At 38.4% G+C, this 17,981-nt stretch overlaps 1 protein-coding gene across 3 annotated transcripts in view; it reads right to left on the bottom strand.

Annotated features, from left to right (window-relative positions):
• Positions 1-17,981, bottom strand: part of STOX2 (storkhead box 2) — a 276,468-nt gene that overhangs the window by 42,114 nt on the left and 216,373 nt on the right. For all 3 annotated transcript variants that reach the window (XM_053703867.1, XM_053703869.1, XM_053703870.1), the window contains exon 3: positions 8,045-10,307. In XM_053703867.1, the coding sequence (XP_053559842.1) occupies positions 8,045-10,307 (2,263 nt within the window). The remainder of the gene's footprint in view (positions 1-8,044; positions 10,308-17,981) is intronic.

The raw sequence follows: 17,981 nt of genomic DNA, 5'->3' as shown, positions 1-17,981 counted from the left end.
GAAACATATCATCTAAGCACACTGCAGTACTGGATATTGCTGTACTGTATTTTTCTATTTTCAGCTGTTTGCATGACACTGGAGGTCCAGATCGGAGTTTAAGGGCCTATGGCGGCGGCCTTCTTTCTCTAGGCAATCACCTCCCCCCCGGGTAGAGCCGGGTGATCAGTGCTGTCTGAACAATCAGACTTACTGAGTCTCTACAACCTATCACACAGGACTGAACTCTGATAAACTAATAAGCAAATTTCTACACTGCCGGGACCTCTAGGGGGGAATAGCAATATCCTATTTCACAGGAAAGTAACATGGAGCTTTGGGAGGACATGCCGGCTAAACTTGCTTCACTCATGCAAAGACTCATGGAGTCTGCACCTTACGACTTCCTTATACACAGACTGCAAGAGATTGAAGAGGAAACGGGACATCGGACTGGGGTGCCTCATAACACACCAGAGAAGTTGTACAGGGAACAGCACTCAAGTATAGTCACTGCAAATAACATGGATGCTCAGCAACATGTCCCCTGCAAAGAAGACACCGCAGACTCAAACACTGGGGAGTACCGCTGCATGCAAATTTCCCTAAGAGAAGCGGCCCCTTGCACATACACTCTGTCAGCCAAGCTTAAGGATGGTGAACCGTTCCTTAACGAGGGGAACATTTTGCACAAGTTACAATTTGTTTTATTATCCCAGCAACCAGATGACCCGGTCCCTTCGCCCACCCCCCTGTCTCAAATGGCGGACTCACTACCGTTCCACACTGACTTAATGTTTAACTTGGGGGAAAAGAGCTACGATCTCTCGCTGCAATATGCTGTGGACATAAACTCATGGACACTATCGCAACCTGCAGCCCAAGTGAGCAGTGGGGGCATGAAACTGCATGAACAGAGAACAACAACCATCAGACCACCCATTTATCTACCCGGGAGACAACGCTCCAGCCAGAGCAAAGCACAGCGAGTCCCTTGTTATGTGGCGACGCTGTTCTGGACACGCTCATGTTTTGATACTGGCTGAGGGACCTGCTCTGTGATACACGCAAGGAGGTTACATAACATACAGTAGTAACACTGCGTGCAAGCCTTATTTAGAAGTCCCGTTGACTGTTTTTGTTTATTATTTAGACGCTGATGCATTGCGGGGTGGGCGGGTTGAAAGTTTATTTTGCATGGGTGCATATGTTCCACTTAGATACCGCAGGAAGAGGCTTCTACCGCGCTACAAGGGATCACATTCTGCACTTGTTTAATACCTTCTCACTTTCCTACTGGGGCAGTCTGAACAGCATGATGAGATAGCCAACCCCTTTGCAAAATTGTTGAACAGTCTCTTAGCCACGCCAGTGGAATCCAGAGCGCCATGCGTTTGAGCACTAAAAAGCCCTAGTTATACTCAAAGCACTGCCCCTCCACTCCCATTAGATAGTCTTGAACAGGATAGAATTCTTTTTACTCAGGCCCATACATGGTAGCCTTGCCCCCTAACAAAGACACAAGCACCCTATGGTCCCCCATGATAATTTTCCCTGTGGGGCCCTGGCGGACATGCTCCCAGATACGTTAACATATCTTCAAAGCTAAGCTTTACACTGCAGCCCTGTTCTTTATATATTTCTGTTTATGTTTTGTTTATTCCTGTTTATGTTTTGTTTGTGTTTATTTATCCCTATAAGATTTCTGTATATTGACTATACGGATCCAAGAGTGGTCCATAACGTTTTTAAAGGGGACTAAAAAGAGGAAAATCAGCCAAGAATCATCAAAATACCTCTCATGCTGATGTATGTATAATCTCTGCTTTTACTTTTTTTTTTATGTAAATGTATTCTTTTCACACCTTGGCATCTTAAACCGCTGTAATATATAATTCCTCAATAAAATAATAATAAAAAAAAAAAAAAAAAAACGGGCACAGAGACAGAACAGACGTCTCTCCAACATCCTGCAAGCACGGAATGCAACTGAAGAGGCAAAGTCCTCCCAGTGTCTGACCATAGAATACCAAAGCATTCGACCATGAAAAAGTGTGTAATACACCCAGGTGAAATGACCCCAAGTTTGAGAACACAGAGTCCATAACAGGACGACACAGAGGGTACTTGCGAGGAAGAAGACGCAGTCAAGCAAGAAACAGACAGCAAAAGCAACCCCCAGACAGAGGGCATGCTCCAGGAAACCTAAGTCGCCGGACCTACACACAGGTCCCTAAAAAGGGGAACACAAAACCTCAATTGAGGCCCCCTGAGAAGGAGAGTATACCCTCAGAACCCGAAGGAAGAGTAAAGCCTCTTCTGAAATCAATGGAGCAAGTTAAAAGGAAAATCTATACCCTAGCAGACTAAGCTAACAGGATAGACTCAATAAAGCTCACACATCCAGAGGAGACTGCGACCCGAAGGCAAATCCTTAGACCGCTCGGCCATCCTGACCTGCAGACCCACACCCCGCTGGACCAACCCAGCCAGATCCAAGACAGGGGAACAAAAGAATCCCGAAACAGGTACGGGAACGAGTGTAAGAATAGCACAGCCATCCCCACAGAGTACAAGTAAAACCTGACTCTGAAAACAGACAACAAGGCCATAAACCTAAGGATCTATCAAAATAAAGGCCCAACAAGTCTGCTTGGAGCCAGCAAGACCCCAGGGGGGAACCAATCCCACCTTTCTGCCTCCCATCCAGGAGAAGCCCCAAGCAACGACTCTATCTCCATAGGGAGGAGAATATCCCCTAAAGAAAAGGGATGATGCCGGAAGGGCAACAACTGTCCTGAAGGTCTGAAATCACCGGCTAATGAGAAGAGAAATTCCCAACACAGATGTCCTAGAAAAGGACCCCCCTACAAGTAGCTTACCAAGCAGAGGCACAGCCAACCCATTCGTCCTGCAGAGCAGGGAATCCACGGGAACACTGGCAAGCTGACCAGGGGAATGCAACCCTAAGGCACACCAGAAATTGGACATCCAACGCCAGCAGCTGGGTATGAACCAACAGCCCTTGAGGCTCAAGCCACACGGCTAACTACCAGATGAAATTGGCTACTCTGTGCAAAGAGTAAAAAAATACTCCGAAAACCTGGCCAACCATGACCAGGTTAGGTAGCTGGAGCCATACAGTCAAAAAAGGGTGCCCAACCACAAGGCCACGTCACTTCCAAAGGCTTCAATGTTCCAAACCAAGAGCCCATAAACATCACACATAAGCAGGTTGAATCACATAACAAACATGATTATAAACCCCCCTGTTCAATAACCGCCCTCAGGAGATATTAACCCTTGATTCCAAGATACTACAAGAGACTCATTGAGACCCTTATGATAAGTTAGACCTGCAAGGTGGTAGCCTCTCGGGAAAACATTCACATTACAGTACATTGATGAATAAAGTAAAATGAAACAATCTTACCGGAATCTACACTGTGGAACAGGAACATGGCCTTTCAAGTGTGAAGGATAGTAGCATCGCCTCCACCATGGACTTGAGAGAAGAAAGCAGGCAGCGGAGCAAAGTTCGACAACGCCGATTTCTTAAGGCGCTGTTAATCTGAGTCAGAATGGTTTTGCAGAAAGACTCTCCCTGCATCTCCGGACTCTAACTTTCATCCAAGCCCTCACTGAGAGACTGACAGGACTATTTAAAACTCCTGTCCCATGCCAAAGAGTACTACCCTCCATAAGAGCCAAAAAACGAAAATTCTGACACTCTCTGCCAACCTCCGGGGACGAAAGGCAAAAAATGACTGGGGGATGAGGGGAGTGGGAGGAGTATTTAAGCCTTTGGCTGGGTTGTCTTTGCCTCCTCCTGGTGGCCAGGTTCTTATTTCCCAAAAGTAATGAATGCAGCTGTGGACTCTTTCCATTTAAGAAGAAAAAAAGGTATATATATATATATATATATATATATATATATTTTTTAATATTTGCACAGCTTGCTGCCCAATATAGAAGATATAAAGATAAACATATACTTAATTATTTAATGCTCCATCTCTTCATGATTGTACTCTCTATTTTAAGGGAGATTCTAATGAAAAAATAAAATATTCTAGTTTGTCATAGCTAATTCCTTTAACAAATAAAGCTACAAAACACAATATAAAAAAACAAACAAACCGCGCCACTTTCATTCAAAAGCCAGTAAGTAAAAAAAATGGTGACATTATCATCACATATGTCATCATAAAGGTCATCAGGTCTGAAATCATAAATATTATCATAAATTATGTTATGTCACATATTACTTGACAATTACATAAATGCTTCATCACTCATTCATCTTTGCTCATATAACACAACAGTCAATAATAAATATTGATAGTACTATAAATCTCAGATTAATGAGCAATATCAAATATCAATAATTTAGTATGAAATAACAAATCGTAAAATAACATTTATTATACAGTAGTTTTATTCAACATTTATGATTTAAAATGTTAAGAATTTCCTTGCAAAAAAATAAATAAAAAATCTACAAGTTATTTTCAAATCAATACTTTTCATAAACTTGATGAAATGTAATGTCAGCAGTTGTCAATGTAAGAGATATAATTGATGAGGTAGGTCTGTGATGTTGAACTTATGACATTCATTAGGCCATTGATGATGTCATTAGGGATGTTATGAATTTCCTGAATTTTAAGCACCTGAATTAAAACTTAAAAAAATGGTGTATATATATATATATATATATAGTATATATGTATATATATATATATATATATATATATATATAATGCAAAAAGTCCAGCACTCACTATGTTAGAAAAGTCGTCGGGATGCATCCCAGAATATACACAGAAAATAGTCCAAAGAGAGCACTCGCCAAAAATCAAAGTGAATCTTTGAATCCAGTATGTGAACGTTTTCGGGGAGTGACCCCATCATCAGACAAGTGAAAAAGAAAAACAAGTATACTCACCAAATATTACAATTTAAATGCTTGTCTCTGTACGCCGCCTGTCCCCGCAGGAGAACGCTCCTCCGAAACCGGAAGTGACCAAGTAATGTCATCACGTCGGGTTTTGGCGGCGCACCGGATCACCACTGGACAAAGACCTGTGTATACAAAACGGTTGCCATGGTATTATCAAACATTGTGTTACAAGGCATTTTTACAAATATAAATGCAAACTTATGCCAGAGGTACAAGCAGATCATAATAGTCTACTAAAGTGTATTAATAAAGTGTTTAAACTATGTGATACGAGTGTGTGCAAAGAGGTTATAGCAACCTAATATTAAAAGTCTAACAGTAGTTCTAACCTACGAGGGGCATAAAAAACAGACAGTGTGTGTTATAAGTAAATGAAGAACAATATGATTGGAGAATAAGAGGAAAGAAAAAAGAAAAAGAAAATGGAAAGATAGAAAGGTGTAGAAACAAAAAAAGAAAGAAAAATACATAAGAGAAAAATAAAAATAAATGTAAATAAAAAGGAGAGAGAAGTTAAACGAAAAACAGAAAAAGTAGAAAAAGTAGGTGATCGTTTGCCATGAATGCAAATATAAGGGATATGGCCTTAATGTTCCATTTGAGAAGCAGGTGCACATATGTGTAAATATGTGTAAATAGTAAATATGCAGGAGATTTACTAAAGCTGGCTATTTGGCCATAGTGCTGGCTACGTGTCCTCCATTCCTGAGGATAAATAGACGTATTAACCAGACTTAAAAGAAGGGGGGGAAGGAGGAAGGAGGGAGAGGGGGAAGCTAGAGAGGGGTGTAGTGCCATGTTCCTGCATATAATAACCAGAAAAATATGTGCTGGTATTTGATCCAACTAAACCGGGAAAAGGAAGAAGAAGCGATAAAAGAAAGAAAGAGAGATAAAAGAGACAAGCAAAGAAGAAAACAAAGGGGAGGAATCTTTTAAAAGAGGTACCAGGATTTAATCCGTAGGTGGAACTATGATTATATCAATGGTTATGTTAGAAATAGAAATAGCAATGGAAATAACAGGGACTATTGACCAATATTGGACCTAATGCCTGTAGGGGGCATTCTAATAGAAATAATATGTAAATAACACTGAAGTATGTGTATGGCAACTAACTATATAATAGAGTTGCATTACATAATAGCCAACATTAGTCAGAAATTGTATCCAACGATGACTATCTAATGGGGGTATAGTCCCATTGTAAATATATGGACTATTTTCAGTAGAGATTTAAATAGAGATTTAAATTGAGCTGTGAAAGGCCGTTGGAGAGACCCCCTGAGATGTATCAGGGGTATCTATAAAAAACAGGGGTTTCTATAAAAAACAATGCCAGTCCAGATGTGTATTTAGTCCATTTGGGACCAAAGTACCCAATTCATAGGTCCATCTGGCCTCCCATTGAAGTAGTAGTCTTCCCCTATCTCCTCCTCTCGTTAGCGGTGGGACATGATCTATAAGTGTATATCTTAGATCCTTTGCGGTATGACCTTTTTGGAGGAAGTGTCTGGCCACTGATTGGTCTGACTGGCCCCTATCTATAGCGGTCCTTATCGCTGATCTATAGTTGGACATTCTCGTGCAAAGGTCATCTATTGTCTTTCTTACATAGAATAAGCCACAGTTGCAGTAGAGCAGGTAGACCACATATAGAGTGGTACAGGCGAGTCTATATTTATGGTGGTATTTTTCTACTTTTTCTGTTTTTAGTTTAACTTCTCTCTCCTTTTTATTTACATTTATTTTTATTTTTCACTCTTATTTATTTATTTATTTTTCTCTCTCTTTTTTGTTTCTACACCTTTCTATCTTTCCATTTTCTTTTTTCTTTCCTCTCATTCTCCAATCATATTGTTCTTCATTTACTTATAACATACACTGTTTTTTTATTCCCCTCGTAGGTTAGAACTTTTAATATTAGGTTGCTATAACCTCTTTGCACACACTCGTATCACACAGTTTAAGCACTTTATTAATACACTTTAGTAGACTATTATCATCTGCTTGCACTTCTGGCTTAAGTTTGCATGTATATTTGTAAAAATGCCTCGTAACACTATGTTTGATAATACCGTGGCAACCGTTTTGTATACACAGGTCTTTGTCCAACGGTGAACCGGTGCGCTGCCAGAACCCGACGTGATGACGTTACTTGGTCACTTCCGGTTTCGGAGAAGCGTTCTCCCGCGGGGACAGGCGGCGTACAGACACCAGCATTTAAATTGTAATATTTGGTGAGTACACTTGTTTTTCTTTTTCACTTGTCTGATGACGGGGTCACTCCCCGAAAACGTTCACATACTGGATTAAAAGATTCACTTTGATTTACGTTGAGTGCTCTCTTTGGACTACTATTTTCTGTATATATATATATATATATATATATATATATATACACACACGTACATATACATGCATACACACATATACAGTGTTCTCCCCAGAGGACCTTTATATATATATATATATATATATATATATATATATATATATATATATATATATATATATATATATATATATATATATACACACACACACACATATATACATACAAACATACACACACATACACAGTGTTCTCCCCAGAGGATCTTTTTATTGGAAATGTTACTGACCACCTGGCTAAAAATGATAGCCAATATTAAGCTAAAATGAGCTAATATTAAAAAATGTCAATGTTCATTCCACAATTTATCATTAAATAAATTTATGTTACATTTTTCAATTAATTTGTGCTTTTGATAGTATAAAATGTCCCCACCCGGCTACTTTATAATGCCACCTCCTGGCTGGCAACATTTTCTGTTGAGAACACGGATATACAGTATATACACATACACATGTCAGGTAAATGTTACAACACCAATATTTTGTACCCCTTTTCTACAATATTATTCAAACTGTGTTCTAACCCATAATGATTGCAAAATAATAGAATATCTTATTCAATATCTGTAGAGTATTATAATCTTAGCAGTTTAACTAAATACTGCAAAGAATCCTTAAGTTTCAAAGGTTGTCAAATGCAGCAATACACCTCTGATAAAAACTATAAAGAAAGCACCATGTCAGTATTATTCTGTAGACTCTTACCGTGGTGAATTAAAGCCACTATCTACAGTGATGCTGCTACTATCCATACTATCTAGACGAGCCGAATGTGTGGCTCTCTGACTGCTGCCATTTTCAGTTTCCTTTGGGTTCAGTAGAGTGAGGTTCTTTTCAAACTTCCTTTGCAAATCCCTTTCCTTTTCCCTTTGTAGTAGCCATTGCATTGTCCCTACTTCATCTCTGTTCTTCTCCTCCTCTGCTGTCTTTTGCGTCCCTTCTTCAGATTCATCATCTTCAGAAACATTATAGTAATCAAAAGAGGCTTCTGGGTTCCCCGTTGGTTCCTGTGGCCTTGGTGAAACGGCCAGATTTTGTGTAACTGAGGTGGTAATAGGTTGCTCAAAGTTTTCAACGCTTGCTGGCAGTGTTTCAGGAGAAGTCTTTTGGTGTGTTTTTAACAATGTCACACCAGATTTATGAAAACTATTCACAGATAGGCTATTGTGCAAAGGTTTGAATAGGGTATCCTTACTGAATATTTCTTTCCTTTTGTCAAGACTGCTTGATTCTGTATTGTGATGTGGCACTAATCTACCATTTGCAATTACTTCAGGTGATTGACTAGAAGGAGCAACTGAAAGACTACTGATTGTTCCTTTAGGTGATTCTTCTTTATATTCACCTTGTTCTCTAGCTATGTGTTGCTGTGGCTTGTCAGCTGGCGATAGTCTTTTCAAGCTTTCAGAAACACTTGTTATATCAATATCATCTTTATTCTTTCCTAGAGGTGATGGTGCAGTGAGTATTGTTTCACTAGATGTGTTACATTGAAAATAGTCATCTGGTGTTTTTTTGGAACAAGAATTAAGTTCACTGTATGAGGATAAAGTCTCTGGAAGTTTGCCTTGTTCTATCAGACTACATGACTTAGGGGTATCTGCACCACCACTCGCCAATTCTGGTATGCATGGGTCTTTAAAGGATAGATTTCTTTGATGCGTCAAAGAATGTGATGGTCTTAAGGTACTGTCATCAATATAAGACTGGCTTGGTGTTTTATCATCAAGGCTGCAGCCTTCGGTTAGGTCATCTGGTGTACCTAAGGAAGCACCACTTAGAGGTCCTTTGGAGTTGTCCATTGATCTAGATCTTTCTTTAGCTTTATTAGATCTTTCATTCCTTGACCTTCTATCTTGTGTATGGCTGTGGCTTCGATGGACCTTTGAGTGTGAGCTTCCCCTAGAGGGTTCAGGAAAAGGCATTTCAGTTCTCCTTTTGGCCAGTTCACCAGAAACATCCCATTCTGGTGTGACTGGAAAATGGGATTCAATCATGTTTGGATTGCTTAGAACAACAAAATTTTCTCCTCCTTTACGCTCCATTATAAAACAACCCTCTCTGGGTGACCTATTTCGAGGTTTATATAAGAAGTCATACTCCCTTTCTCCAGGTATATCTAAGTGGGAACCATCTGAGGGGTCACCTTTGGAAGCCCTAGTCTTGCTATGAGATCGAGATTTTCCATGAGTTTTTCTGTGAGTCCTGCTTCTTCTGCTTCTGCCACTATGATGAGCCGATGACCCAGCTTTGCTTCTCTGAGATTTCTCTTCTTCAAGTTTTTTCATTAGTGCAGTGTGCCGTACAACATTTTCCACTGTCAAGTCTGGGTTGATTCGTCTAATTATTTCCATTTCTACTTCCCGGGGTATAGTGGTAGGTGTGTCTTCATCTCTCAAGGGCCACTCTTCAGGAGGGAACTGGGCTGAAAAATTTGCCAATTGTTTTGCTTTGTCCTTTTTAAAACTCAGCCTAAACAACTTTAGACCAAACTTTTTAGATGGCTTTTCCCCATCCTTAGGTTTTGTGAGGGTTTCGGTTTTATAAGAATAATTTATGGTACTTTTGCTTTTCTCAGTAGGGGGGATCTGGCACATGGATGGAGGACAATATGAGTCCTTGCAGTCCTTTGTGGATTTCCTTTGTAAAGTTGATGCATGAATGCTATGCATATCTTCTCTGCAGCAATGACAAGAGTCGCAGTGGTTTTTGGAGAGAGTTCTGTCCCTGACACATCCTGAAGGGGAAGGTGTTATAGTTCCTGGTTGTGGAGAGGTACACTGAGAATGATCAGCTATCCTCTCATCCAAGTGGTACCATTTACTGTTAGTTCTTATAAGAGATGGGGTTATAAAATAAGTCTGTGGGGTTACTATAAAGTATCCATCGGGTGTAGGGTAGATTTTCCTCTCTCGCACAAGCATGTTGAGTGTATGTCGGAGGATTTCAGGGCTTGGGGTTGGAACACCTGAATAAAAACAAAAAATATGGAGTTAGTGAGATAACAGCACGGATAGCCTAAAATATATATTTTGAAGAAAATTAAAGCCTAAACGATAAAGAACAAGTCTGTTTGACAAAAACATACAGTGTTATTTTTTGCAAAAAAAAAAGTTTTTGAAAAAATTACGGTAAATTGGTGTAAAAACGACTACACTTTTTTTTTTCTTTTACAATTAATCAGTTTTACACAAAATAAACGTTAAAGGTTAAAGTGATAGTAAACGTTCCCAATTGTCTAAACAGATCTGGAATGTTAGCAAGATTTTAGATGGAGTTTAATTCATCAGTTGTAATGAAGATGCGCTATAAATTACTTATTAATGAATCGCTGAAATTAAAATTTCTAACACTTCGGCTTACCCACTTCAAAAGTAATATTTTTGCTGAGCTAATGGTTTGAAATATTCTTCAAATTGTGCCCTAGCTACAACAAAAGTACTGTATGGCTACAGCGCTGATTGGTGAACAGTTCAAACCGTTAGCTCAACAAAAAAATAACTTTTGAAGTGGGAGGCTGGAGCACAAGGAATTTGAATTTCAGTGCTACATTAAAAAGTAAGTTATAGCGCATCTCTAAAATATTGCTAACATTAAGGATCGGTTTATACAAAGGGGAACGTTTACTATAACTTTAAGGGTAAAAAACTGGCTGTTGCAACAATCATACATGAATTGGTGTTGGATAAGTGCAGTAAAGTTAGGGCAAACAGCCTGATTACTAATTTGAATAAAAAAATAATTAAAAAAAAAGCAAATTCTAAAAAGGTTCAACAATCATACAATAGGAAATTATATATTTTAACAGATGCAGCAACAGTTCTTAATAGCAGTCCTCCACAAAATACTGGACAATCTGTGCTCTACCTTTGCCCCTACTCTTGATCCATTGATGTATATTTTTTACAACTCTTTAGTAATTTTACCCCTTGGCTGCCAGTAACATATATGACCCCTTGATTGCCTTTTACTTTCTGCTCCATATTTGTAATGCATTTAGGCCTTTTATATTCAGTTAACACTCTGGGATTTTTAAAAACTGGACATTTAAGTGTTCAGTAGTTTTGTAAGATTTAACTTGACAGCTTGCTAAACAATAGACTGTCCGGTTGAATACTGGACATCGGGCAATCCTAGTTCTAAACACTGTACAGAAAATAAAAAGTCATACACCAATAAACACAGATTATAGTGACTAACAAAATAAACCCATGAGTTAAAAAGATTATGTGAAGCATTCTTTGAGTACTATCGTGGACAGCTTATATACAGTATGATTATGGGGCAAAATTAATAAAACTAAGCTTAAGTATAATAAAAACACAAGCAGTAGAGATGTGCAAGAAAAAATAAAATGCTGCTACAATGACAGACAACATGGAAACAACAGAGAAAGAAAAGTAAGGGAAAACTGACAATTTAATACATTTTATTTAAAAAGAGAACAATTTGGGCTCACAATGGGACAATGAAATAGAGACAGCTGAAAACTAATGTTCCATCAAATCTCTTAGCTGACAACCCCAGATGCAATGCTTACAAGTGCTACACTTTTATGTAATGGGGTCAGCTGATTTCAAGCTTCATCAGCGTACCAGAGTTTTTAGGTGTGCTGGTGACACCTCGGTGAGAAATGCATGTATTGTATGTATTTACTAAGTACCTACATCCATAAGAACAACCAGCAGCAACTGCCATAAGATAAAACTTTGTGGAGTTTTTTAAAGTATGAATAAACGCTGACAGTCAATGATAAACCTCTGGCTGGCAAGCTTACGCGTTTCGGCAAAATGCCATATTCATAGCTGTACCTACCATAATGTAAACGACAGAAAAACAATGATCAAACTGCACTCAAGCCATTAACTAATAAATAGTATCTGTTCAGTTTGTAAATAAAGAATATAAACTTAATTAATGGATGGCTGAAATGTTAATTTCATGTTTTAAACAAAAAAAGTTGTAAAATACATTGTACCCATTTACGCATATTATATAAGTGTATATATAGGCCAACAACATTTGTTTTTGCATATCACAAGCAAAAATTAAATGTATATAGATTACTGCATAAACTATTTATTTTAGGTTTCCAATACACAAGTAGAACCCCCTAAATGTCTGTACAACAAAAGTATACATACAGCTGCCACCATAAAGAGCAAATGTAAATAACTAAAGTAATCAATATATTTTATGGCTTTTTTTTTTTTTCTTGAACTTTTGAATACATTCTGGGGTCTCCATTTCACATGACAAAAAGGTTAAAGGCAGGGGTCAAGTCCTACAAAAATAAGTGTGGGAACTCCTCAAAACTTCCAACCCCCCTTATAATTTATATTGTTTTATTTACATACACACTGTATTTATATGTATATAATATATACACTTGGGCTAATGAAAGCAAATGAAATCCAATGAAGGTTTGAATGTTTGCCGTTGGGCCTGAGAATCCTCCTTTGTCACAGAGTCTCACCCACTTAAGATGCAATAGTCTTATTTCTGCTGAGGGGAGCTAAATAACCCCAGAACAAGCCACACAGTAATGTAAGCACCATGTGTTCCACACAGTAATGTAAGCACCAGGTGTTCCACACAGTAATGTAAGCACCATGTGTTCCACACAGTAATGTAAGCACCATGTGTTCCACACAGTAATGTAAGCACCATGTGTTCCACACAGTAATGTAAGCACCATGTGTTCCACACAGTAATGTAAGCACCATGTGTTCCACACAGTAATGTAAGCACCATGTGTTACACACAGTAATGTAAGAACCAGGTGTTCCACACAGTAATGTAAGCACCAGGTGTTACACACAGTAATGTAAGCACCAGGTGTTACACACAGTAATGTAAGCACCATGTTTTCCACACAGTAATGTAAGCACCAGGTGTTCCACACAGTAATGTAAGCACCATGTGTTCCACACAGTAATGTAAGCACCATGTGTTCCACACAGTAATGTAAGCACCAGGTGTTCCACACAGTAATGTAAGCACCAGGTGTTCCACACAGTAATGTAAGCACCAGGTGTTCCACACAGTAATGTAAGCACCAGGTGTTACACACAGTGCGGAGTGAACACACAGCAGGGCCGCTGACAGGCTTGTATTTAGTGTATTGTAGGAAGTGTTACTGCCCATTACTTTCTTACTCTCTTTCCAGGGGGAACTTAGTTCCTCCTGCAAAAATAGTGCAGGAACTCCGTTCCCATGCGTTCCCGCCGGACTTGACCCCTGGTTAAAGGACACTGATTTTGAAATACAGAGATATCAGTTCCAGCCCACCACCATAAAGCAAATATAGCAATAAAGTGAGTCACACTAATTGTTTTGTTTTCCAGTGTATATAAAAGTTCTATAATATTTACACTATACTGTAGTGCAATAGCATTATGTCTAAATAAACAATGTACATACATTAATTAAAAAATACTTTAATACTAAAAATTGAAAACCATCACCTGAGCCTTCAGCATGTCATAACCTTTTTGCTGGTGGTGTGTATATTTATGTATATTCATTTATATGTATGTGTTTATATGTTAGAAAAATGGTGCAGATAGACTTGCTCGGCACAGGGTTGCCACAAACCTTCAATTTGTAAAAAGAGCAATATCTGCGAAGCGCAATAAAGCGAAGCACAATAAAACAAGGTATGCCTGTATGTGTGTGTGTATGTATATATATATATATATATATATATGTCTAAATATGTGTGTGTGTGTGTGTGTGTATATGTATGTATGTATGTATATATAATATAAATATATATATATTATATAGACACACATGTTTGAGCCCTTTCCAGTCAAATATCTTGAAACATGAAAAATCATTTTTAATCAATTTTAATGTTAAACTGTTTTTTACTGTATTTTGAATAGAATATATATATATATAGGGAGTGCAGAATTATTAGGCAAGTTGTATTTTTGAGGATTAATTTTATTATTGAACAATAACCATGTTCTCAATGAACCCAAAAAACTCATTAATATCAAAGCTGAATAGTTTTGGAAGTAGTTTTTAGTTTGTTTTTAGTTATAGCTATTTTAGGGGGATATCTGTGTGTGCAGGTGACTATTACTGTGCATAATTATTAGGCAACTTAACAAAAAACAAATATATACCCATTTCAATTATTTATTTTTAACAGTGAAACAATATAACATCTCAACATTCACAAATATACATTTCTGACATTAAAAAACAAAACAAACACAAATCAGTGACCAATATAGCCACCTTTCTTTGCAAGGACACTCAAAAGCCTGCCATCCATGGATTCTGTCAGTGTTTTGATCTGTTCACCATCAACATTGCGTGCAGCAGCAACCACAGCCTCCCAGACACTGTTCAGAGAGGTGTACTGTTTTCCCTCCTTGTAAATCTCACATTTGATGATGGACCACAGGTTCTCAATGGGGATCAGATCAGGTGAACAAGGAGGCCATGTCATTAGATTTTCTTCTTTTATACCCTTTCTTGCCAGCCACGCTGTGGAGTACTTGGACGCGTATGATGGAGCATTGTCCTGCATGAAAATCATGTTTTTCTTGAAGGATGCAGACTTCTTCCTGTACCACTGCTTGAAGAAGGTGTCTTCCAGAAACTGGCAGTAGGACTGGGAGTTGAGCTTGACTCCATCCTCAACCCGAAAAGGCCCCACAAGCTCATCTTTGATGATACCAGCCCAAACCAGTACTCCACCTCCACCTTGCTGGCGTCTGAGTCGGACTGGAGCTCTCTGCCCTTTACCAATCCAGCCACGGGCCCATCCATCTGGCCCATCAAGACTCACTCTCATTTCATCAGTCCATAAAACCTTAGAAAAATCAGTCTTGAGATATTTCTTGGCCCAGTCTTGACGTTTCAGCTTGTGTGTCTTGTTCAGTGGTGGTCGTCTTTCAGCCTTTCTTACCTTGGCCATGTCTCTGAGTATTGCACACCTTGTGCTTTTGGGCACTCCAGTGATGTTGCAGCTCTGAAATATGGCCAAACTGGTGGCAAGTGGCATCTTGGCAGCTGCACGCTTGACTTTTCTCAGTTCATGGGCAGTTATTTTGCGCCTTGGTTTTTCCACACGCTTCTTGCGACCCTGTTGACTATTTTGAATGAAACGCTTGATTGTTCGATGATCACGCTTCAGAAGCTTTGCAATTTTAAAAGTGCTGCATCTCTCTGCAAGATATCTCACTATTTTTGACTTTTCTGAGCCTGTCAAGTCCTTCTTTTGACCCATTTTGCCAAAGGAAAGGAAGTTGCCTAATAATTATGCACACCTGATATAGGGTGTTGATGTCAATAGACCACACCCCTTCTCATTACAGAGATGCACATCACCTAATATGCTTAATTGGTAGAAGGCTTTCGAGCCTATACAGCTTGGAGTAAGGCAACATGCATAAAGAGGATGATGTGGTCAAAATACTAATTTGCCTAATAATTCTGCACTCCCTGTATATATATATATATATATATATATATATATATATATATATATATATATATATATATATATATATATGAGACACTGATAAACCAGTGTCTGAGAGAAATAAATATAGCAAATTAATTATAATTCAGTCACAATGATAGAGTCTGAAAATGACTATATCAAATATTATAAGTAACGATAGTACATCCGATCTCCCATTCATTCCACAGTTTGCAGGACAGGCCTGAATTGGTATCTTAATCTCATTCTCTATTTCTATTTATAGCAGGTTATACATAAAAATTAAAAGGTACACTGTGCCTGATGATCAAAAACATTTGGGGGGAGATGGGTAATAAAAAGGTGGTAAGCCTAAAAATATCATATATGACAAATAAGCAACTGATTTTTCTAATTAAAAAAAAAAAGTGTTCAACCTAAAGAAATTATATACACAAATAAGCAACATCAGTACTAGTCTACATCCTACAGTAATAATTCCCCTAAAATGGAATGATTAATAATCATCTTATAGTGTGCAAGAGGTTATTTTTCTCACTTTTCTAAAAATACACATTCCTGTTAGGAAACCCTTGTGTTAAAGATTCTGGTCTTTAAAATACTGCATGACATGAGCAACACTGTTACTTAAGATTATGTAGTTCTTTAATAATTCAATAGCAGAAGCTGTCTGGACACTGAATCATCAGACATGTACGTTTTCTGCATCTCAAGAGAGTCTGCTGCGCCCTGACACTGAGCTTCTAGACTGAAGATTAGGTCTTGTTTGTTGCACACAACGAACACTGACACAAAGTGACCCAAGTTAATGGAAGAGGCATTTTCTCCCCACTTCATGCATTTGTGCTTATGTTAAAAAGGACATGCATGAAAGCAGGGATGATTAAAAGAAAACCGTTTATCCATGAAGGGTTTCCAAAAGGCTAAAAATAATAGGTTTCACAGAAAGCTCACACACCTATTGTAATTAAACCTGTCACTGCCAATGCAGCATTTCCTTTTTAAAAAATCTCATAAAAGAGTTCAATTCCTAGGGTCAAACACCAGTTTCTCTCCCACCTTACACAAACTGTCAGAAGAAATGTTTTCACCTAATAAGAATACATTAGTGCTCTCTTACATTGGTTATTTGTTTTGAAAGCAAATATGAGAAAAATGTTTCATGGCCATACATAAAAAGAGGCATATCCAAACACATTTATCTTTTAAGCTAGACATATTTTGCTGGGAGCAAAAGAGAAGTTGGATTCCTAAAAAAAAAATAAAAAAAATAGTACCTTTAAAGCAGCGTTTCACACATTTTAGCATCTAGGAATTTATAGCTTCATATTGACTTTATGATTACTTTACACCCATAGTCACATGCATTTACCTTTTTTGATCGCTATAAAAACATAAAATTATGCTTATCAGATAATTTAATTTTCTTCTGTATAAGGAGAGTCCATGGCTTCATTCCTTGCTGTTGGGAATTACTGAACCTGGCCACTAGGAGAAGGCAAAGACACCCAGCCAAAGGCTTAAATACCTCTCACACTTTCCCTATCCCCCAGTCATGCTGCCGAGGGGAACAAGGAACAGTAGGAGAAATATCAGAGTATAAAAGGTGCCAGAAGAAAAAACAAAATTTAGGGGGCTGATCATCGGAGAAACACAGACGGGAGCCGTGGACTTTACTTATACAGAAGGAAATTAAATTATTTGGCAAGCATAATTTATGTTTTCCGTTGTAATATAAGGAGTCTCAACGGCTTAATTCCTTACTGTTGGGAAACTTATACCCAAGCTCAAGAGGACACTGAATGATAATGGGAGGGACACAAAAAAAAGAGGCGGACCCTAATCTGAGGGCATCACAGTCTGCAAAACCTTTCTCCTGAAGGCTGCTTCAGCTGAAGCAAAAACATCAAACTTGTAGAATTTAGAAAAAGTGTGTAAGGAGGACCGTTCTTAAAGGTCCAAGAGAAAGCCACTGCTCTAGTAGAATGAGCCGTCTGAGGAGGTCTATGTCCCGCTGTTTCATAGGCTAAGCGGATAAGAGTTCTTAACCAAAAAGATAAGGAAGTCGAAGAGACCTTCTGACCCTTACGCTTCCCAGAATATGGCACAAACAAGGAGGAAGCTTGTCTAAAATCCTTAGTAGCTTGCAGATAAAACTTCAAGGCACGAACCACGTCC

This window comes from Bombina bombina, chromosome 2 (assembly GCF_027579735.1).
Source record: "Bombina bombina isolate aBomBom1 chromosome 2, aBomBom1.pri, whole genome shotgun sequence".
In the NCBI taxonomy this organism is placed as follows: Eukaryota; Metazoa; Chordata; class Amphibia; order Anura; family Bombinatoridae; genus Bombina; species Bombina bombina.
The sequence above is the reverse complement of the archived record's forward strand: the minus strand, read 5'-3'. Positions and strand labels throughout refer to the sequence as shown.